Genomic DNA, 25,575 nt, shown 5'->3' on the forward strand with positions numbered 1-25,575 from the left:
TGCTTACACATAAAAATCATTTTCAGTTGCAGAGCTTCTCTGTAATTAGAGTTGGTTCAACCATTCGTCCGTCCGTTAATTCAGTTGAAACATGCTGGCTTTTGTTTTTGACTACTTATATATATAAAAAAAGATTATCTGATTCATTTGATTTCAATTACATAAAAATACAATGTTATAAATAATAATGTCCTGATTTAAACATATTATTTAACAGCAAAATTAAAACAGTTTTGTTTAGACCCATACATCAATATCATAATTATTAATTTCCGATGTTCTACAAGATTAATAATCATTTGTCCTTTCTATTTTAAAGCTTCGCCTTTATGGATTCATTTTTCCTTGTTTTAGTGATATTGATTTTATCTTTAAATATTGCACATATAAAACTTAGTTGCGCCACTTATGAACGTATATATTTCTTGTGGTGTTAATCTTAAATAACGACAAACCTACTCTATAACGTAAAAGTACATGTATTTGAAAAGAATATTTTAATTTATAAGCAAACAAAACTTAAGATTTTACAGCCCCTACAAGTATGATTCGTATGTCCGTAACAAACAACCCTTAATTTTAATTAATAAAAAAGCCTCAAGAGAAGTGTGCCCTTCCAATATAGTTCCCTAAAGACAAGATCCCATCCTTAGAAAAATTTCACCCAAAAACAATGGTTTTAGGCTTTTAACATTTTGAAAATATTGAGCTTTTATTTCTCACCAAATCCATAATAACACCTTTACTTCAGAAAATCTTTACAGCATGTACAAATACCTTTATTGAAACAAACCACTAAATAGTTTTATTCAGTTTGACTCTATCCCTGTTCACTTCATCTTATTGCATGTTTATTTTTTTTTCTTCTTATTTTTAAATTTTTTTTATATATTTTCTTTTTTTTGCTCCACAATCGCTTTAAGGTAATTAACCTAATTAATGTGTAACAACTCTGTAAAAATAAATTCTTGCTAAAAAATGCAAAGCTCTTCTGCAATTCTAGTATGTTTCTTAGCTACATTCAAAGGTAGAGCTTTCCCACATTAAAAATAGGTACATTTCAAAAATATTTCAATCTTTTATGTTTTATTTCATTTTCCTCCCAGCCCAAGTTTTATTTGATCACTAACTTCATTTTTCTTTACAAGATTCGTAATGCGTAAAACTTTGCTGTGCTATCTATGGATGTTATTGTCCTCAGTAATTGTAAATTTTACTCACAGTAAACCTACTCTATAATTTAAAGGTAAATGCCTTTATATAAAAAGTAACCCAAGTTTTTATTTTTTTTTTACAAATGAATATGTCCGTCTATTTTCCCCCACTATTCTAAAATTCCCCCTTCATATAATACCCAAATGCCCCACAGCTGATCTACTCTATAATTTACATTGTCTTGTATCAAAAGGCAGAAATGATAGGAATATAAAGAGATTTTATCTATTTTTATTTTCTAATAAGTAATGATAAGAAAGTTTAAGGACTCGGCTAGGTACCTAAGAAAATAGAACAAGAAAGCTAGATACAGAAATTAGGAGGTTTACTTGTATTACCAAGTTACATTAAACATGATCAGATTGTAATAGATTCAGTAACAGTTCAGAATTGTGAAATGAGATAAATATTTGTAATTTTCATGTAAATATGGATTGTGATTAATTTTGTGCATATTGTTTATTATACCTTGTATTTGTAAAGGTTGTAACAGGAGCCCAATGAAAACTTTTTAAAGTCCGGGTGACTGTTACATCCTCAAAACATACAACTACCATATACTATAGCTTTGTATGAATTCAGATAACTTTGTGTGATTTCTGTATAATACTTGTGTTTCAAATAAGCTTTTTGTAAAGAACAAGATAATATTAACCATAGAAAACAGCCAAGATGACGGAAAACATCAAAGTTTAAAGATTCTTCCTAAATTTGAAAAAACATCAATATACCAAAATATTGTCAAATATGTTAAAAATTACATTTATTTATGAATGTATCTCTAACAATATTGATTTCATGTATTTGTTGAATCTAGTAAACACCAACCTTTACCACCACTACACACAGAGACCTGTACAGGGCGAGGGTACCCCTCAGCACAATCACTGTTTGGAAGAAGTAGCAGTTCTTTTTGAGTGCTCACACCACACACACAACAAATTATAATTGTAATAGTTAATAAATAATTGGCATGGTGTTCTAATAAAACGCCGGCGACTGAGTCCCGTCCAATGCAAAGAATTTGTTTGAATCTTTAACAATTTTTAATGTCTTTTATATCTGATGTTATAAGGCCCAAATGTAAAGGGTTGGCAAGAGTCATAAAATTATCCAAACATGAGATGTAATATATATATTGTGATTGCCTAAGATTTAAATAAAGAAAAAGTTAAGCCCTCCATGTAACAGCATATCCTTGTTTTTGTTAGTCATAAAGACAAATAAAATCATTCAAAAGCAAAAGTCAAAAAGATTAAATATTTTCCCCCTAAAAGCTCCAAAGGTTTTTTTTTTTAAAGTAAATTCAAATGTTGTTAACTTACATAATTCAGTCCCAAGTATAAGGGTTGTTCTGTGAATGTAAAAACAAATTATATGAGTGTTTTGACTTCAATTTATTTTAAAATAAAGGACCCAACTCTTCGCTTCCCTTCTTACATTTTTTCCCCCCCAAAATTTAGTTTTTTTAAAATTTTCTTTTTTTCTTTCCCCAACAGTTGTTAAAAATGTAAAAAAATTAACATGTTTAAAATGGACGTACGGACATTCTGGTAATGATTATAGAGTTGCTACGCTTTCTAACTAGTACCTAACTATTACAGGAATCACCATGCAAAATTTGAAATCGATAGGACAATTCTAACATGCCTAAATTAACGGAAAAAGATATTTAAAAAAGTAAAAAAAATCAACATGTTTAAAATGGACGTACGGACATTTTGGTAATGATTATAGAGTTGCTACGCTTTCTAAATCATACCTAACTACTCAAAGAATCACCATGCAAAATTTGAAATCAATAGGACAATTCTAACATGTCTAAATTAACGAAAAAAGCTATCCGTGACAGACGGATGGACAGAAGGACCGACGGACGGACCGACCCTAATTATAGAAAAGCTTCGCTTTTAAAAATACTCAAAACCAACCCAAAGCTTCAATGAATTAAAGAAACCAAATTGGTCCGCTGATCCTTGCATAGAAAAAAAGTAGGTATATAAAGGGATAAGACAATGTAAAATAAATTAATGTACATGATTCACAAAATTAACCCTTCTTTAGATTACGATTAGTGGTTTAAACTTTGAAAACTCAACTTAATATAAACCAACCAAACAAAATTCTCTCAGGTCCCCAAAATTCTTATAAACATTATTAAAAAAAACTTTGGGGACAAATGTAATAAACAATCCGTTGTCTCATCTCTCTCTGAGAAAAAGAAAGACAGTTAGACATCCTGTTACTTTAATATAAGAATTAATTGCACCAGTAGAAATAGAGAGAGAGGGACAATTGGCTGTTTATTACACTAGTCCCCAAAGTTTTATAATAACATTTTCCTATGACACCAACAAAATAAAGATAGATGGTCAAACATTTACCCCTCCCCCCCCCCCCGGTATGCATCTATTTTGACACCCTGTATGCATCAATTTGGACACCCCGTATGCATTAATTTGGACCCGGTATGTATCAATTTGGTCACCCCATTTTGACACTTACCGGGTGTCTAAATTGTTGCATACCGGGGGGGGGGGGGCTACATGTTTGACCCTTTATCTTTTTACCCCGTATCTTTCATTTTATACCCTGTATGCTATAATTTTGACCCACTATCCATTGTTCATTACCCATTTGTCTGTTTCAAGCAAAAAGTTGAGCTGACCAAATTAATATATACCGGGTCAAAATTGATGCATACCGGGGGGGGGGGGGGTATATGTTTGACCCTTTATCTTTTTACCCCCTATCTTTAATTTTGAACCCTGTATGCTTTATCTTTGACCCACTATGTTATTAACTATTAACTGATAATTAAGACCCCAACATCGACAAAATAAAGTTGTTTTATCTATATTTTTAACTAAAGAGAATACTCACTATGTGAGTATAAGAATATGTATAACACATGTTATCATGTTCTAGACTATTTTAACACTTCTACCCGACCCCTCTCCCTTACCTTATTTAGAAAATTAAAATCCAAGTAAAGTTTATCCCCCACCCCCTTCCATAACCTTCCATCTCACATGACTTAATAATTGATATAAAATCAAATTAGAGGAATACTTTATCTACCACCAAATGAATTTAAAAAATTAAAATAATGTTAAAATTTTAAAAAAAAATTTCTAAAATTAGAGAAAGATATCAATACATTTTTAGGACTTGATTATAGAAAAGCTTCACTTTATTTTTTCATTAAGAATTTTTTTCTATCTAGAAATCTTTTTTCATAATTCTATTTGCTGACCAAGTGTAGGCTTTTCAGAGATTCTTAACTCCCTGCACACTCCCAACATATTTTGTATATAATATACATAAAAAAAACTGCGAAGCTTTTCTATAATTAGGGTCGGTCCGTCCGTATGTCCGTCTGGGACGGACAGTTTTTTTTCGTTAGTCTAGGCATGTTAGAATTGTTTAAACTTTGCATGGTTATTCCTGTAGTAGTTAGGTACGATTTAGAAAGCGTAGCAACTCTATAACTGTAACCAGAACGTCCGTACGTCTATTTTAAACATGTTGCTTTTTAACTTATTGTTGTTTTTATATAAATTATTTCGAGGTAAACTTGAAACTATGAAATTAACAACAAATGTTTATGTTATGTAATTCCCCGCGATTGATCTGGTCTTTTTACTGATTACTAGGACAACTAAGTACAATGTTATAAGAGAAGCATCTCTAAGTCAAAGAAATGTAGGTATGTTCTATACCTTATCCCATATTTAAACAGTTTTACCACAAATTTACTTAAAATTTTGTTTCAACCTTCATACATATTTTTTCTGTTTTTTTGTCCTACCGTTTCAGAGCTTCGCTTTTATGGATGTTGTCATTCTTTTTAAATAGAAATCAAGTGAATAAGAAAAAGTAAATGGATACTGGACCTTCTTGTAACGATTATACAGTTGCTATGCTTCCTAAATCGTATCTAATTTTTAAAGGAATTATCATCTTAAGTTTCAAATCTTTAGGCTAATTCTAACCTGTTTAAATCAACGAAAACAGCTAACTGTCACAGACACACAGACGGACGGAGGAACCATAGTTATAGAAAACTTTGCTTAAAAAAATTTTAAAAGCTAACAATTATCGTCTATAATGAAATAATAACAACCAGGGATCTTCATTAGATAAGACAGAAGTCGATAAATTAATTATTCACTGATTATATTATTAAATGCAATTTAAAACACTTTTAGAAAGAACCAATAAATTAATTTAACTACAAAAAGTATCAACATCAATACATAAATTTGAGAACGTGAATTTATATACAAGACTACCATTTTTAGTAGCGAAGCTACTCTATAATTCACTTTGTCCGTCCGTCCGTCCGTCCGTCAGTCCGTCAGTCAGTCCGTCAGTCCGTCAGTCCGTAACGCTATGGGGGAAATGGGATTTACTCAGCACCTATAAAAGATAGAATGCTGAAATTTTTTGGCAACATTCCCATTATTAAGGAGCACAATTGACTATAAAACATTATTTGCGGTCGGACCGATTTTTAGCAGGTTTTAGGCTATTTTTATATTTTTCACATTTTTCTCCATATCTTCAGTGTTTATGGTCCGATTTTCAAAATTTTTTCAGTTACAGATATCAAAATTAAATTTCCTGTCGTTTAAAGAAACAATCATGAAGGCCATACTGCCTTTTTAGCAGGTTTTAGGCTATTTTTATATTTTTCACATTTTTCTCCATATCTTCAGTGTATGGTCCGATTTTCAAAATTTTTTCAGTTATAGATATCAAAATTAAATTTCCCGTCTTTTAAAGAAGACAACCATGACGGCCAGACTGCCTTTTCAGCAGGTTTTAGGCTGTTTTTTTTATATTTTTAACATTTTTCTCCATATCTTCAATGTTTATACTTCGATTTTCAAATTTTTTTCAGTTGTAGATATCAAAATTAAATTTCCTGTCTTTAAAGGAAATAACCATGACGGCCAGACTGCCTTTTTGGCAGGTTTTAGGCTATTTATAAATATATTTAACACTTTTTTCCATATCTTCAGTGTATATGGTCCGATTTTCCAAATTTTTAAAGTTTTTAAGGATTTAAAAATTAAATTTTTTGTCGTTTCAAGAAAACAACCATGGCGGCCAGACTGCCTTTCATCAGGTTTTTGGCTATTTTTATATGTTTTACATATTTCCCAAGATCTTTGTTTATTTTGATCCAATTTTCAAACTTTTATTGGATATCAGTATCAAAATAATTTTTCCCATTGTTATGAGCATCTTTAATATAATTTACTTTGACCATCGTCATCATACAAAATAAAACAAGGTTTCATATTTATCTTATCCAATAAATCTATTCTTGATTTTAGTAAAAACCTTTTAAATCTACCTGTACGTATTCCCATCTACGACTTTTTGTGCTTCGCTACTTATGGATGTTGTCATCCTTGTTTAGAAATAAATTGTCCTCTCCCTCCCTCAAATAGCAACCCAATAATTTTCGAATGGAAATTTTACTTTTAGCTTAATGCTTTAATTAAATATACAAATTTAATTTTTATCGTTGAGTCGAGAATAATATTTTCACAACAATGCGTAGTCAATCAGCTGTTTCAGTTTGTTGTATTTAGCGACACATATTCTCCTAGCGGTGGAGTAGGGATGTCGAGCGGTGGGCTCTATTAAATTCATGTAATAAATAGTTAATTGTTTCTCATTTAACAGTGAAAATTATGATTAAATTGCTAAACAAAATATGTATGGTTACTGGCAACCTAAAAATTTGATAAAGATGGGATTTTAATTTTGCTTCTCGGCCACGTAGTTAATTTTTAAAATTTTTCATAGAAGCATTAAAATTTTTTCAAAAATTTCATGTAACACAAAATGCCGTTTTAGAAGGTCCATAACTTTTTTGTTATTGAAGCTTGAGGCTTCAAATTTTGTGTATGGGGTCTACTTGTGGCAGTCTTTCAGCAGTTACAACGCTGTATTTCTTGCAGGCTTCCTTTAAAGACAATATGTATCCCAACTAACAGCTTTCTTCGTGTTCTATAAGATTTGCTCCTAAATTTTCATTTAATCAGACAATTCAAAATAGTCCTTTATAAATAATATTTTGATTTCTTATAAAATGAAAAGTTACTCCATGCTTGATTCCCAGTAAGTTCTGGTTTAAGTATCAAAGATTCAAGTATTTCAACACTTAGAAAATTTCCGAAAGTCCAAAGATTTACATATATACTTTGCCACTTAGCACAATTCCCAAATCTCAAAAATCTGACTAAGTCCAAAAATCAAAATTTTGCACATAGCTCAATCATAGATTATTCCAACTTAAGCGATTTACTAAAGAGAGGTACAGCTAGAGAGGTTCCCATGTTCCGGTATGCTCTAGGGCCTCTAGAGTGTCAACCAGTGGGAGTGTCCCCCTAGGGCGGCGACCAATGGCCACAAATATACTAGCATTCTCTAGGGCCTCTAGAGTGTCATCTAGTTGCAACTGCTCGTACACGAGGCTCTCAATTGCATTTGTGTCGTGCCTTTCAGTCCCTATAGCTTCAAATGCCTACAGCTAGCTGTCCTTTGGTCTCAAATAGTTTCACAAACTTTGAAAAATCCGATTTTGCTAAAATTACAACTGTTCGATTTTGGTAAAAATACTTGCCTTAGGCGGTTCGGGTACGCTCGAAAAAAAAGAAAAAAAATTTTTGAAGCAAAAAAAATTTTCTAAGATACAACCGGTAAGTTGCACCATTGGTAGTGCGAATGGGGCGCTTGTCCAATATCATGGTATGGAGATCGCTCTTCTATGAGTACTACTAAAAATCCTACTTTTACTGCAATACACATAGACATTCTCATCATCGGTTCGTCAATTTAGAATGCTTATCCCTCTATTCCCACAAGTATAATACGAATTTGGTTGAGCTGGTGGTAGCTCAACAAAAGACCCACGCGAGGTATTATATTGCTTTAAACTAAGAATAAATGGTTGGTTATGATATTCGATCGGTATTATATAAGTATATTAAGCACTCAAGAAGGAAGATGGTTTTATAAAGTGTATTTACATTACAAGTGAATAAGTTAAGTATGAAAATATTTACAGGATAAGTGATAATAATCATAAGTAGTGTAGGACAGAAAGTGCCCCAAGTCCTAAGCATTGAATTGTGCTAAGTGTTAGAGTTCTAACATAAGGCCTAAGCTCAATTCATGCAATTCATGTACTGAGGGTCCTAAATTTAAACTACAATGCATGCCAAACAACTAAGTCATTACCTTTAAAGCCAGAAGAACTTGATGGTTAGAGAGTCAATAAATAACTGAGATATTTTAAGAAGTGCAAGCTATAACATCAACTTATAATAAGGATCTAAGCGTTTGTCTGTTTAATTAAGTGTCTGTACGTTAACTTGTGACGTAAATCAAACTATGGTTGTAGGCATACATACTTGAACAAAATGGTTACATGATTACTTTAACAATAAACATAATGTTTTAATAAGCATATAACATTAATAAATCACATACAATTTACCAGGCATATGCTGGGTAGAAATTTAATAAAAAATAATATGAAGGTGTTAAATACCATTAAAATATTGATATTTAGGGACGTGTGAAATTGAATGTAAATTTTAATATTTTGGCCGAATAAAAATATTAAAAAATCAGGTCAGGATTTTATTGCCCTAGACATCCACTTTTTTTAATTTCTAACCCTTTATTACTAATCTCCAAACTTCTCATGAACTTTATGATTTTACAAGTTTATTAAAAATAATTAAATGCTAATCAGAGCAATAAAAATCCGAGACAGACACGAGTATCTATTTACCATTTAAAAACACCAAATCTCTCCAAGATATATATTATACAAGTTTTATACAAGTTTGGGTATCATTATAATTATTCAAATTTGGGTACTTTATTTCTTAATATCTGCGGAAAACTGTCTGTAATAAAATGCAATATATATGAAAATCATATCATCGCGATTGGGTACCACTATAATTATATAAGATGGGTACCATTATGATTTAACCTTTTTCCTGTTATAATATTTTTGTTTCAAATTTAAAATCCACGGAAAAATGTCTATAATATGATGCGATAAATAACTAGTTAATTAAAGTCAACGAAACCCCCTCTTTCTACCTACATATTTTGGGGGTTAGCGAGATCAATTAGTACAGACATCAAATCTTTTATCCAAGATATATCATTGTTTATCCTTGTTTTTCTTTTCTTAAATTAATCTTACAATCTCTACATATATTCACAACCAGGGATCTCAAGAGATAAGACAATGGATGATAAATTGATATTTGTACCCAATGATAATATTTAAATTATTACTTAGTTGAAAAGTTAAGACACTGCTAATTAAAAAAGCCGTCTGTAATACAATGCAATATATATATGAAAATCATTTACATAGAATACATTTTACATTAAATTGATTATTCTTATCTAAATTTGGGTACTTTATATCTTAATATCAGCGGAAAATTGTCTATTATACAATGCGATAGATATGAAAATCATTGAAATGATTATTTTATTTTAAAATCCGTAGTAATCTTATCATCGCAATTTACCATTATAATTATCTAAATTACTATCTATCTAAATATCCGCGGAAAACTGTCTGCAATACATAGGGAGGGAGGAGAAATTGAGCTGTTAATTACATTAGTATCCAAAGTTACTTCCATAATATGAAAGGGGGTGGGTTGGGTTTATATCAGCAATGATGACAACATCCATAAAAGCGAAATGGTAGTACAATCAAACATTAACATAAATGTATATGTATAAACAAAAAGTATTACATAGTTGCTACTCTTGCATAATCTAAACAATACTAGCATGCATGAATTAATGGAGCACAGACGGACAAATTATAGAAAAGCTTCGTTTAGACAAACGTTTAAACAGTATATAGCCCCTCCCCCCTTCCCCTGATGTATGATATATAATGTCTACCTATGAGAATTTTTTAAAAGGGAAGTTTTTCTATAATTAGAGTCGTTCCGTCCGTACCTCCGTCCGTCACAAACAGATAGCTTTTTTAGTTAATTTAGGCATGTTAGAATTGTCCTATCGATTTCAAACTTCAATTCTTTGGACAACAAAGTATAATGTTTCAAGCAAAGCAACTCTATAATCAACTTCTAAAAATGTAAGTATGTCCAAAACATTATCCTGTATCAAGCAGTTTTTCAACAAATTTACACTTTTGCTTCAACTTGTATATTGTGATTATTCAGTTCTGACACTATACAAGTGTTAATGTTCGTTTGTCCTACAGTTTCAGTGCTTCGCTTTTATGGATGTTGTCATCCTTGTTATTAAAGTATTAGTATTGGGTTATTTATGGCCCTCCCTCAAAACTTTTATTAATAAATGGAATAATGAATAACCCCCCCCCCCCCTAATCCTATAACTCTTCTATTTATGTATGTGCGTGCTCAATTTTTAACCTCATTTCCTGTACTCCACTCCTAATGAATTATCGAACTAACCAATAAGGGAGTTCACTGTTAGCAATTTAAATAGACCACTATTTCTCCCTTGTCACAATATCCACGTATATATCCTTTTCTACAATAGGCAAATGTATGTGTGATTGTCCAATAAGATCTCAATCTCATAATTGTCTAGACCCTGCAATAAATGTGTCGTTATATTATAAAAAAGTTAATATGTCAATATTATCTTTAAATTCTTTTAAAACAGCCTAAATCAAAAGTGCGACCAACGGAAATCAGTTGGTTTAAGAGAACACCAACAATGTTCAAGAAAAAGGATAAAAATCTAGAATCCAAATGGATAAGTCAATGGCCGATAAATTGATTTACATCATCATGATATACAAAATTTTCCCTACATTTGGACACTAAATTAAATGAATCAACCAATCAAAATTAAATAAAAGTCCCCAAGGTTGTAAAGCAAACTAATAGGGAAATGTTATTTTGAGACGTTGGTGACTAGTTTAATAAGCAGCCCAATGTCCCCTTCCTCCCTGATAAAACTATAGTTTGGGGATATAGAGACTATGGACGAGTTACTAATACTTTTACTAGAAAAAAAGGAAGTGGTTAGATTCATAGACAGAGGGGACAAATGGCTGTTTATTATTCTAGTCCCCAAAGTTTTATAATAACGTTTTCTCAATCGTTGGCCTTACAACCTTGTCGTGTGTCCAAGTCGTGTATCCAAACGTTTCAAGCACTAATTGTGTTCTACAGAAGGGGTAATTTTGTGTATCATCATTGAGGATGTACATAAATGTATCGCCCATTGTCTTATCCCTTTAGATACCCTGGGTTGGATTTAAGCTAAAGTAAGGGAAGTAATAAAATCAAAGGGGTCAGTAAATCGGTGAGGGGGGGGGGTGGAGGGGTTGTATAAAATGGGCGGAGAATGGCTATTGCAATTTAGAAATGTAGCAATTCTTTTCTTTATTTTGTATCCTAATCATGGTTCATAAGGGATAAGACAATGGTTAAAAAATTTATGTACATTCTCCAATCAAGATAAACAATATTAACCCTCATCAATTAAAAAATGAAAGAACGTATTTTCAATCACTGAACACTATTATAATTTACAGTTCAATGTACCCTCCCTCCCTGATTCATGGTTCGATATGGATAAACTTCAATTACTATCATGTACTTGGTGAACATTCCCTTCCACATTTTAATTACATTTTAAATCATCAAAGCCGCTAATTACATGCATATTATGGCAGGAGGAAAATAGTCGTCAATTTAGGTTGCTTTAATGGACATCATTTAACTGTTAGTTCGTTTACCTAGTAGAAGGGGATTGGACAGGTTAAAGGGGCTGGATAGGGGTATCGTTATATTAGCCAGCTACAAGTTTCACTTCATCAGAGTACAGGATAATCTTGCGTAAGATCTAAGTAATAATAAATCAAAATAGTATAAACTACTTCTTACAAATTTCTCATAATTGAAAAAACAACATGTCTTGAATCAATTTGTTATTTTGTCTTTTTGCGAATATAAAACAGTAAGTGAACGTGATTATATACAGAAGTGAATGCACACTCATTTATACTATAACATTTCAAATCAAGTCTAAAATTTAAGAACCCCAACACTAAGAAAATAGGCGAAAACCAGTGTTATTATTCTATAAAGGCAGAACTGAATCAGTCTAATGGCTACTCAGATTATTATTAGCTTCATAAAGACCCTAAAAATGACTCAAACAAAAGCCATAAAATATTTTAATATGTATGGATGTTGTCATTCTTGTTTTAAAATTTTTATTCAGAGATAAGACAATGGACGATAGATTGATGTATATATTACTGTCAGTAATATTGTAATATTAATGGATTCAATTGTATATAAACTTAGCTTCGCTTTTATGGATGTTGTCATTCTTGTTTTAAAACTTTTATTCAGAGATAAGACAATGGACAATAGACTGATGTATATATTACTGTCAGTAATATTTTAATATGCATGGATTCAATTGTATGTAAAATTCGCTTCGCTTTTATTGATGTTTTCATTCTTGTTTTAAAACTTTTATTCAAGAGATAAGACAATGAACGATAAATTGATGTATATACCCAATGATCTATTAGTACACTCATCTAAAAGATAAACAGGCAGTGAGAGTTTTAGATTAAAAAAGGTAGAAATGATAAAGTCCAGATTTGGTGATTATTTTTCAAAATATATATAAATTTGGCGTTTTACCTCAAAGTCATAAAAAATCTGTGAGGTTGTAAAATTTCCCCCTTCCCCCCACGTAACGAAAAATGGCCAACCCAAGAAATTCATAAATTTGTTTATTATTTTATTACCTTTACTGACCACAAAAATGAATATTTTTATTCCAATATTAATATTGAAAATATAAACCCTTCCTCTCTGAACAAAATTATAAATTTAGGTGTTAATTAATACTTCCTTTGTGAACGAAAAATTTAATATTTAAACCCATTAGATATATTGATATTTGAGTCCAAATATGGACTGACCACAAAATTTTTCAATTTTTAAAAATCTAATGCTACCTAGACTATGCCTGCAATTTACCATGATTAGGCTAGCATTACCCATATATGGTATTATATTGGTAAAGATATGCCTATAAATACATAAAAGTATACAAAAGGTGCCTCGGGCCTAGCTAAAGTAATTGGGTGCTTGCTTACATGTGAAGACCGGAGCACCGAAACCCCCCCCCCCCCCCCAGCTTAGTTTTGACAAAAATCAAAAATAAGTGGGGGGTAGTTTTTTAATATCTGGAAAACGGCAAGGAGGAAAAAAGCACGGCAAGGCAAAGAATTAACCCCCCCCTTAATTTTGAAGAAAATCAAAAATAAGGGTAGGGTAGTTTTTTCACTGTACAACACGCCAGAAAGTTGAGTGAGGTAAATCAAGTAAATCCAGTATACCAGAGGGGAAACCTTATAACAGGGATATTCATGTTTTGGAGCATAATTTCCTTATTTATTGACTGATTTTGGTAATTGATGTATCCCTGAACAGGTAGTCTTAAGGAGAATATATCAGAAGTGTTTTCATGGGGACATGGATGTACTTGATTATTCTCACTCAACTTTCTGGCGTGTTGTACAGTGAAAAAACTACCCCCCCCCTTATTTTTGATTTTCTTCAAAATTAAGAGGGGGGGTTAATTCTTTGCCTTGCCGTGCTTTTTTCCTCCTTGCCGTTTTCCAGACATTAAAAAACTACCCCCCCCTTATTTTTGATTTTTGTCAAAACTAAGCGGGGGGGGGGGTTTCGGTGATCCAGTCTACCACATGTAAGCAAGTACCAGTAATTGTGTCTCGTGCCTAAGTTATGCTTGATAATTGCAGGGGCACGTCAATCAAATATTTAGATTCTACTCTTATATGGTGTAAACTTTATATTAAACATAGGTGGATAGACTAGATGCGAAGCATTTCTGTAAAAGTCTTATTCATACGTTCAAAGAATTTTGAAAATTGGGGATCGCATCTCCATTCATTCCATAAACAAATAGAATAAAAGTCCTATCGCTTTTGTCAATGAGAGTTTAATGAGGATTATTGGAGCACTATGAGTTATATACACTTTACCAATGGAAGACTCGAGCTCATTAATAGACGTTTATTTCCTATATAGATCTGTCATGGATCTTGATGCAATAAAGCAGGCCGTTTTGTAAATGATAAAAATTGGAAGATTTTTTTAGCCCCGAGGTGCCGAAGGCACCAGCTAAAAAACTGGTTTTAGTCTTATGATTGTACATTTTATATTCATAGAAAGCTGGATATAATACGATGCTAGACATAGTTTTTTCGTATGTATTAGAACTGGTTCCTATCCACCGGATTCGAATGAATATGAGAAAAATAGTTTTGAACACGAACTAAATCTTAATAAGAGAATTTTAAATATGCTAAACATATTAACACACACAAATTTGTCTTAAAACAGATCAAAACTTGAAGTTATTCTACTGCAAAAAGTTTTGAGTGCAGTTTTCCTATTTTCTAAGAAATTTGTGATAACATTTACTTTTGTATGTTACAGCAAAGTGAATCAGTGTGTTGACAATACCAAGTGCAGAAAGACCTAGCCAGAGACCAAGAGCAGATCCAAGATCAACAATGGAACTAAGCACATCATAGCCATACACATCTGTAATCATGTTAACTTCCTTCTTGATACTGAAGTGGACATAGCCATCATCAACATTGTGATAAATACGACCGATTTCGTCCAACTCAAAGCTCATTGTCAAACATGGTTTCTTGCAATGTGCAATAGTGTCATTGGTCATCTGTAAATTTTCAACCCGTTCACAGGATGGATTTGTTGGACTTGTATATGTATTAAGCTTTAAAAATTGGAAAGAATTTTAATGAATATAATAGATTTGAAATCTGCATAAAATTTTAAGGAATTTTTATAAAATTCGTTTTTTGTATAATTCTTTATCTATAAGCGCAAATACAAATTAAGTTAAATAATTTTGACATCTGTGATTGGTGGATTGAAAACTATCTGCGCCCTGATTGGAGAAGCTTAAAGGGCGAATATAGGTTCGATATGATATGAGCTTATATCAAAGGTGCCATTACATAGTTTTAGAATATCTATGCCAAATTTAAAAATTCAAAAAAATCCTTAAGTAGATTTTGCAATTTTCTGTTTCAATTGAACATATAATAAATGAGATTGCCGACAAAATCGTTTTATTTAGCCCTTTACAAGACTTTTTTTTGACTATTTTGCTTAAGTTTGATTGACTATTACATTGGCACGCACCTTAAAAGATAATTTAAATGTTTATTATTGTAGATTATATACTAGTTTATTTAATTTTTTAAAAAGCATAAAAATAATTTGCGTAGAAAGGCATCAGGAGTATTGACAGGGTAAATAACACGTCTTAAAGTTTATTTTCTGTACAGAGATCTTTGATTAATTCATGATGATATAAACAACCCTTCTGTACGCATTTTCAACACACACACACACGGCCACAAAAAAACAGGGATTTGAAATCATTCTTCCTCCAAGAAAATTTTATTGATTAATTTTTTTTTACTTTTTACATTATTTGATGTTTTTTTAACTTTTAAATAATTTACTTTATGAAGGTAGAAGGAGGGTATGTTTACCCCTGATTAATTGGTTTCCACGTTATTACGACTATCATTTAACGAAAGCTTTTTAATTCAACCTTGCCACGAAGCCTTGTGTGATGCTAGGGTGTTTGAGTTCTTAGGGAACCACACTAGTTACAAATTTTTTTTTTCGAGATTGACGGGTTTTAAGCTATAAACAGACTTATACAATTGAATATGTCAATATTTTTAAGTTATTTATAATCTATGGAATTGCACCTTTCATATAAGCTCATATCATATCAAACCTATATTCGCCCTTTAAGTGACGTACATCATTCAACCAATTAGAGCGCAGGTAGTTTCCAATCCACCTATCCTATTGGTCAAAATTTATTAACTTAAATTGGATTTGCGCTTTTAAATAATGAATTATATAAAAAACGAATTTTATAAAAAATCCTTAAAATTTTATGCAGATTTCAAATCTAGGATCATGGAAAGAAAACAAAGTCATTCCTTAATTAGGACAGAAGTCACCTTCCTAGGAAGGACATAAGTAGCATCCCTTATGTGAGAATTTGTTAGATGAAGGGCATAACTTGTCTCCCTTAACAAAGATTTTGCAAGATGAAGGACATAAGTAAAACATAGCATTTATGTCCTTCACATAGCAAATTCTTGCAAAACATAGGTAATTCTTGCAAAACATAGCATTTATGTCCTTCACATAGCAAATTCTTGCAAAACATCGCAAATTCTTGCAAAACATAGCATTTATGTCCTTCACATAGCAAATTCTTGCAAAACATAGCAAATTCTTGCAAAACATAGCAAATTCTTGCAAAACATAGCATTTATGTCCTTCACATAGCAAATTCTTGCAAAACATAGCAAATTCTTGCAAAACATGGCAAATTCTTGCAAAACATAGCATTTATGTCCTTCACATAGCAAATTCTTGCAAAACATAGCAAATTCTTGCAAAACATAGCAAATTCTTGCAAAACATAGCATTTATGTCCTTCACATAGCAAAATCTCACAAAACATAGGTTTTTCTGACCTTTTTCTACCAGGAGATCAGAACTAAATCAGAACACACATAACAAGAGTTTTACATAATTTAACTCTGCATAAATTATGATAATTCATTATTATTACCCCTCCGCCCCCCCCTATTTTTAAAATTTACCCCTGCATAAATTATGATGATTCTTTATTATTACCCTTCCCCCCCCCCCTATTTAAAATTTACCCCTGCATAAATTATGATAATTTATGCTGAGTTAAATGTACTGTTTGAACTTCTATCTAACAGGATATGAGAACTGGGAGGTTGTGACACAAAAGAGGCCAGCTATGGTGCCATGTAGGAAAAGTGGCATTGCATTCTAGGGCCTAAAAGGCGTCATAGCTGGCCCCTTTTCAGTCCATCATATGACATGGGAAGGAGGTTGAGGAGCATTTTATGCAGTCTAAATTCCCAAGAATGCAATGCCACTTTTCCTACATGGCACCACCTCCCATGTCATATGATGGACACAAAAGAGGCCAGCTATGTAAACTATGTAAACACTCTTGTTATGTGTGTTCTGATTAAGTTCTCATATCCTGTTAGATAGAAGTTCAAACAGTACATTTAACTCAGCATAAATTATCATAATTTATGCAGGGGTAAATTTTAAATAGGGGGGGGGGAGGGGTAATAATAAAGAATTATCATAATTTATGCAGGGGTAAATTTTAAATAGGGGGGGGGGGGGAGGGGTAATAATAATGAATTATCATAATTTATGCAGAGTTAAATTATGTAAAACTCTTGTTATGTGTGTTCTGATTTAGTTCTGATCTCCTGGTAGAAAAAGGTCAGAAAAACCTATGTTTTGTGAGATTTTGCTATGTGAAGGACCAAAATGCTATGTTAAGGACATAAATGCTAAGTTTTCCAAGAATTTGCTATGTTTTGCAAGAATTTGCTATGTGAAGGACATAAATGCTATGTTTTGCAAGAATTTGCTATGTTTTGCAAGAATTTGCTATGTTTTGCAAGAATTTGCTATGTTTTGCAAGAATTTGCTATGTGAAGGACATAAATGCTATGTTTTGCAAGAATTTGCTATGTTTTGCAAGAATTTGCTATGTGAAGGACATAAATGCTATGTTTTGCAAGAATTTGCTATGTGAAGGACATAAATGCTATGTTTTGCAAGAATGAGTTTCTTTCTGTTGATTTCATAAGTGTAGTGAAATTGTCTGCTTTAACTTTGTGCGTATTCCAAAGAGAACAATTAAAATAACTTCTGATTCAGCATCAGCTTTTTCATTTACAGATTTGCCAGTCTGAGCAACTTGACTAGTGTAGTTATATTCATAAATTTCCTCTTTCTGCTCTTCAAAGGTCTTGTTTTCATTTTTCCCATTCCAACTTAAATTGTCCTGATATTGTATCATCCCTATCAGAAATTGTGTAAGGCTCCTATAACCATTGCTCCTAGCTGTAGAATAGTTGAATTGACCGTCCTGGCAGACATAAATCAATGGCTTCTGGATTTCATCAAGCTTCACAATCACCCAGGACGGAATTAATACCATAAAAAAACCTAGTTTTTACCACTTTTATGGTAAAATTTTACCAGCCTATACGATTTAAAAGGTGGTAAAATTTTACCGTAACCGTGGTAAAAACACTTTTTGTGGTACTTTCTCACGCTTTTTACCAGCGATTTTTACCACAATTATCGGTAAAATTTTACCAGATTTCCGGTAAAATATTACCATTTTAGGACGCAAATTTATACCAGATTTTGACCAATTTTTACCACTTTTTTGGTAAAATCTTACCGCAAATTTCTGTAAGATTTTACCGAAAAAGTGGTAAAACTGTTCAACACCTGGTAATATTTTTGCCCTAAATTGGTAAAATTTTACCAGAAATAGGGTAAATATGGTAAAAATTTACCAAAAATTGTGGTAAAAACGGGTGGTAAAAATCACGAGAAAGTGGTAAAAAACGACTGACCTTAATTATAGAAAAACATTATAAATCGCAAAAATAAAAAATAAATTGTTTTCATTTTTATCTTTATTGATTGAAACAACACTTAAACATATTTTTCTTGATTCTACTGCTCTGGCCGAAAACTGTTGCGCAACCTCCTGGATTTGCTGGGCACCGGCCCCATTCGACCTCGTATCACTGATATTCAACCTGGAATAAAATTGCTCATTAGTTAATTAGATAATTACAGGGATATAAAGGGATAAGACAATGGCTGATAAATTGATGTTCATCTCTAATGATGATACACATCGTTACCCCTTCTGTAGATTACAATAAGTGATTGAAATGTTAGGACACTCAACTTAATGAACCAACCAATAAAAAATCAATAAAAGTACCCAAGGTTGTTAGGCCAAAGAATAAGAAAATGTTATTTGAAAACTTTGGGGGCTAGTGTAATTTACAGCCCAATGTCCCATCCCTCCCTACTAAATATCTAATCTATAATACAAAGTAGAACGATGTCTGTCCGTCCGTCCGTCCGTCCGTCCCAAAGATAAAGCCTATACTCGCTGTTTACGCAAATGTGTCAGAACTTCCCCCCCCTCCCCCTTACTCTCACACCTAAATTTTTTCTTTTGAAAGCAAAAATAAAAGTGTGTAGGTTCGACTCCCCCTCTCCCCCCTCATTCATTTCCTACAGGCATCTTGACACGTGGCAAAAAAATCAGCAAACTTATCTAACTAAACATCTTTGAAAACGCAGAACGAGAAAAAATAAAGGGAAAGCTTACCTGGAAAACATAAGCAGTAACAACATCCGTGGCTAACAAGAACAGGCTGGGGCCATAGTACTCGGCATTACTGATTATATGCTTCACGTGGCGTATGGAGTCGTGGAACGCGGGGTCCTAAGTTATGGAGGATTAAATGAAGGAAGGAAGTGGACTGTTTATTACACTAGTCCCCAAAGCTTTATTTTCTTCTTCGTTACTTTAACAACTCTAGGGACTTTTATTGAATTTTGAATGGTTGATTAATCAAGTTAAGTGTCTAAAGCTTTCAACAACTAATTATACTCCACAGAAGGGGTAATTTTGTGTATCATCATTGCTGATGTACATCAATTTATCCGCCATTGTCTTGTCCCTTTAGATCCCTGTCCCAAACAAGTACTAATATTAGATAAATTTAGACCTAAACCCCAGGCAGGGAGGGTAAAATATGGTGTAAATATCATAATGGTATCCAAAGTTTCAGAAACAAGTTTACTTATTCGTCAACTCAAAAACTTTGAGTACCTAATTTTATTAGGTAAATCTTGATTTAATTTCAATACTTCGTCTTTTGTCCTATCCCATAAGAACCATGTTTCCCGTTGTGTCTACAGAAACGTAAATTATTTTAGTACAATCTTTTTTTAAACTTAAACAATATTTTACTTCGTCTTAAATCATTTAATAACCCATTCCTGAATAGCCTTCTTTAAGAAGTTGAGCACAGATTTTAGCAAGGCAGCCCGCTGGGGTAGGCAGTGAAAACCAGGCTTGGGTACATCCTAAATAGAGATAGGTTGTTAGAAGATTTTAGCAAGGCAGTAAGAATGTTTGGAACTTTATACAAATGTCTAACTACGTTTTAAATCAACCATCTCTCTCCATAGGCATTAATCAAGTATAATTTCCCAGGGATATAAAGGGATAAGACAATGGCCGATAAATTGATATACATCCCCAATGATGATACACAAAATTGCCCCTTCTGAAGATTACAATTAGTGGTAGAAACGTTTTAGCAATCAACATAATGAAGCAACCAATTAAAATTAAATAAAAGTCTCAAAGGTTGTTAAGCAAACGAATAAGGAAACGTTATTATAACACTTTGGGGACTAGTGAAATAAAAAGCCCATGCGTTCCTGATAATTTCCCCTGGAACAAAACTGACCTGAACTTCTACGTGTCTGGGGTCAACAACAAACTTCTCCAGGAGCATCACTTCGTCACCGAAGGACTTCATCGCCTCGCGCTTGGCAGACTCCAGCTGGGCCTCGAACTCGCCAGCGGTCATGGCAATCCTCATACCCTTGCCACCCCCTCCGCGGACAGCCTATGACAATATCAAATAACAGTTTTCCACAGGTAGAAAAATAAAAACAATATAAAATTTAGCAGCTACTCTACAATAAGGTATGCCGTCACTCCGTCTGACTGTACTATATATCATTACACAATGGTAGAAAAATATAACACTACATTTCTTTACATACATATATCTAATTTATATAACTTACATATTCCTTTTATTTTTTAACATTGATTCCCAGAATTATACCTAAGGTATAATGTTATAATCGAGCCTTGAAGTTGAAATATATTATGTCATTGTCCATATTAAACATCCTGTTTTATATTTATATTATTTACTATTTTATTTCGGTACATGTGGACATACTTGTCCTTGTTCCCACCTTGATCATAACAGGGAACCCGATCTTGTCTGCCTCCGCCTTCAAGGTGTCCAGGCTCTGGTCCTCTCCGTGGTAACCGTGGATTACAGGTACGTTAGCGGCTTCCATGATCATCTAAAAAACAGGTTAAATATTAGAAAAATTGTAACGACAGACTTCTTTTAAATACACAGTTGCTTTTCCTAGAGCCTACTTGTGTTTCGTCTTAAAAGAGGATGGTTGGAGGGTTTTTACCAATGAAAATATTCGAGGTCATTTTTCCAAGAAGCGGTGTCATACCCCCCCCCCCCCCGCCAAAAAAACAGCATAAACATTCCCTGAAAATTATGGAAGACCAGAAGATTGAGATCGTACAGGACAAATGAACAGACATCCTGTTACTCCGGTATAGTATAGAGTGTTATTTTTTTCTACTTGAAATCAACCAAAATAAGTTCCTGAGTAGCTACTCTATCATTTACCTTAGATGTAGACTTGATACCCATATCTCTAATGGCAGTGGACGGTGGACCAACAAATATAACTCCTTTCTCCTGATAAAAAAAAAAAAAATTTAAATTAAAAGGTAGGTATCATTCTTATTAATATAATATTACATTCTTGAAATTAACCAGAAAAAAACGTAAGCAGTACAGTGGCGTGCACAGGGTTTTTACGGGAAGGGATGTAATCTTAGAGGTTTTTAAAAAACGGGGGGGGGGGAATCTACATAATTTTAATTTTAAGGGGTGTGTTGTCAACCCCATTCCTCACACTAATGACCGTGGACAAGATAATGAACGAAATATACATATATAAATCCCCAAATATATTGAACAAAACAACACCTTAGATTAGTTCAGACACTGCTAGTTTGAATGAACCAATCAAGATTTAAAGTTGTGAGCTAACGTGTTTATAAAACTTTGGGTACCAGTATAACTTCCAGTCTAATATCCACTCCCTCCCTGCAGTCAAATGGAAAATATTACCTGTCCAGGGATATAAAATACACGTGGATATTATTAATGACATATCATGGAAATTTGTTGTCATGAATTTAGGTTCCTAACATGGACTTCATATATTGGTCAGATCGTTTACCCAGAAGGAGGTAAGGGGGTGTTGTAAGGGAGGAATAAGGGTGTATCTTTATTTTAGCCCGCTGTGAGTACCGCTTTATTAGAGTACATGAAAAACTGGTGTAACATCCAGGTAATAATATATCCATTTACCCAAGAATCTTAAGGGATAAGACAATGGTCGACAAATTGATGTACTGTACATGTACAACCCCATTGATGATACACAAAATTACCCCTTACATAGATTACCTTTTGTGGTTGATACGTTTGGACACTCAACTTAATGTACCAACCAATCAGGGATCACTTAATCCCCAAAGTTGTTAAGCCAACGAATAAGAATACGTTATTATAAAAGTTTGGGGACACGTGTAGTTAACAGCCCATTGTCCCCTCCCTCCCTGCATTTACCTGGCAAAGATTAGCAAACTCGACATTCTCGGAGAGAAATCCATAGCCAGGATGTACAGCATCGGAGCCGGTTTCCGCCGCAACCTAAGATAATACAGTGTATGGTCAATAGTAACTAAGCCCCTAGAGGCCTCTAGGGGCACTTGAGTTAGTGGTGAGTTGAAATAGATCCCAACATTTTTTTATTTTAGTTTCAATAGAAAAAGTAAAAAAAATCCATCTTAAGGCTTAAATATGATCAGAAAATAGAATAAAACCAACTCAGGACCTATGTGATGCCTACCTAAAATAGAGAACCCAATCGGATCAGTAGTTATTTAGAAAAAAAGTCTTACTGCTTTATATAATAGGATGATGCATATAAGAGTTATTCTAAATCTTAATAGGTAGATTCTTCCAAGTTTCAATTTAAATTATCAATCACACCATTAAGCAAAAAACAACACCCATTTTTTTGCAATGTGAAAGGTGTGGGGAGGTGGGGGGGGGGGGGGGGCTGGGAAAGAGCCGACCCACTACCTTGAATTTTAATTTTTCAAAGTTTTTAAAAAATAAAATTTTTGGGGTAATTTTTCTTAGGCCTATAAAAAAATCCATGTATAAATTAAAACCTTTCCGAGACATACAATAAGCTTCAATGTAGAGGAGAGACGTGTACGTACGCTAGATATTTCGCTACAAACGAAGACAAACAAACATCCTGTTACTTTTATTTAAGGATTATTTTAATCAATCAATTCTTGTAATGTCCATCTAAAACTAATACCTAACAGTATAATGTCAGAGATATAAAGGGATAAGACAAAACAATGGTCGATAAATTGATGTAAATCCTCAATGATGATTAACAAAATTACCCCTTGGATTAATATTAGTGGTTGAAACGTTCGAACACTCAACCTATTGAGCTAACCAATCAAAATTCACTAAAGTCCTGATGTCGAAAGTTGTAAACCAACGAAAATGTAAACGTAATTATAAAACTTTTGGCACTAGTTTAATAAACAGTATCTCCTCTCTCTGGTATAATATACCTTTAAAATAGTATCTCCCCTGAGATAGCTCTGTTGTGAGGCAGCTGGACCAATTCTAACAGCTTCGTCCGCCATGGCTACATGCATAGAGTTTCTGTCGCTGTCACTGTAAACTGCCACAGTTTTAATACCTATAATAAATTTTGACTAAAACACAATAAAATGTAGGTAACAAAGGAAGGGTTGGGGCGGAGGTGCCACTTTAGGAAACAAATAAAAAGAGTTAGAGCACTAGGATTCTCGCGGTTTCCCTCAGAGTGTCTACTCAAGCAGAGAAAACCCAGCCCCTAGAAAACCACTCTTCCCTTACTTTGAAATAAATAATAGGCAGGCAAGTGGGCCGAGCGCTGCGGCTAGGCAGGCTAGGGAGCCGAGCGCTGCGGCCAGAGTTCATAGTTCGCTGTCGGGGGGGGGGGGGGGGGGGGGACTCAAATTTTCAATATTGAAAAAAAAATTTCTAAGAGGATAATACCAAAAAATCAATTTAATGGACATTTTATATAATACGGAAAATTTCTTCCTTTCCCTGTACCTTATAAAAATCGTCGGAAAAAGCCGTTTTTTAAGCAAACAAAAGCGCGTTTTGCTCTATCTGTGAGATATTATGAATAAGATAATGTTAAGATTTGATATTAAGATGAGAAAAATTTACGTTCACAGTCCCTTTAAAGACACAATACCTGTAATAATAATACCCTGGCCTTTCTAATTATAAGCCTAGGCAGAGCCATGCTGGTGATGCTAGCTCAAGCGTGGACCGTGGTGAACTGTACTTCTGAAGCCAATACCTAATTACAGGGTTACGAAAGTTTAAATTGATGTTTTTTTTTTTTAATGTTAATATTAAATGTAATATAGTTTTGTAATGACATATAAAATATATATTCGATAGAATATAAAAAAATATAGTGCATTCAATATTAAAAAAAAATATTTAAATATATATATAGTTGTTAACCATATAGAATCTATTTCCGGCCGGGTTCTTAAAAGATATTGCCGCGTTTTTTCGACATTTTTTACGCTATGAATAACAAGCGCGACATTCGCGAAATCTAATATACAATGATTTATTTAATTATTTCGCTTTTGATGGTACGGCCTTCATAGAAAAAAAAAGATTATCTTCAATCCATTTTTGCTGCATATTAATTAATGCATCTATTTAGAGCTGTGTTAGACATTAGAAAAATTGCTAAAAAAATAATTTAAAATTCAGTATTTTTATGTTACATACTCTGTTTGAAATTCTATCGTCAACGTTCAATGTCTAAAAAACGCCGAAAAAATGTGGCATTCATCTTTTAAAAACCCATCTCGGTGGTATTTCCGGTTGGCAAAGACAACATAAATATAGAAATCATGAAACATTGTTGTTCCACAATTTTGCCACATTTTTAAACATCTTGCTTAAAAAAAATCTTCCAAACAAATTGTAAATTCTACAAATTTAAATATTTAGAGAAAATTGAGTAGTAATTTACTTCTTGATTCAAAATATTTGATTAAATTGAATCAAAACTAATAATTATTTTTGGCACTCTATATTCAAATAATCATAAGCTTATCAATAGTGCGCATGCGCGCACAGAGGTGCCATAAATTTCAAAACTTAAAAATATAAGTTTTGTAGCGAAATTACTCTATAATTCGAAATCTCTGTCTTTCTTTTAGAAACATTCAGGGGAATATACGAAAGCTTATATTTATATTAAAGATGAAAAATCGATAAATTCAAATGCACACGGCACATCTGCGTAAACACACACACCTGGATTT

General features: G+C 32.9%; 1 protein-coding gene across 1 annotated transcript; it reads right to left on the reverse strand.

Moving 5' to 3' along the window:
* Positions 1-18,886: 18,886 nt before the first annotated feature.
* Positions 18,887-24,594, reverse strand: LOC145329653 (methylcrotonoyl-CoA carboxylase subunit alpha, mitochondrial-like). The gene is made up of 9 exons (XM_080173996.1): positions 24,477-24,594; positions 23,797-23,927; positions 22,763-22,846; positions 21,749-21,820; positions 21,288-21,401; positions 20,765-20,926; positions 20,287-20,375; positions 19,612-19,726; positions 18,887-19,024 (listed from the first exon to the last, which is right to left on the reverse strand). Exons 2-9 carry the CDS (start codon positions 23,881-23,883, stop codon positions 19,010-19,012), a joined length of 738 nt encoding a protein of 245 aa, XP_080030122.1. The 5' UTR covers positions 23,884-23,927; positions 24,477-24,594; the 3' UTR covers positions 18,887-19,009.
* Between the last annotated feature and the right edge of the window lie 981 nt (positions 24,595-25,575).

Source organism: Acartia tonsa, chromosome 10 (genome assembly GCF_053477335.1).
Source record: "Acartia tonsa isolate MP-2025a chromosome 10, ASM5347733v1, whole genome shotgun sequence".
NCBI classification, from domain to species: domain Eukaryota; kingdom Metazoa; phylum Arthropoda; class Copepoda; order Calanoida; family Acartiidae; genus Acartia; species Acartia tonsa.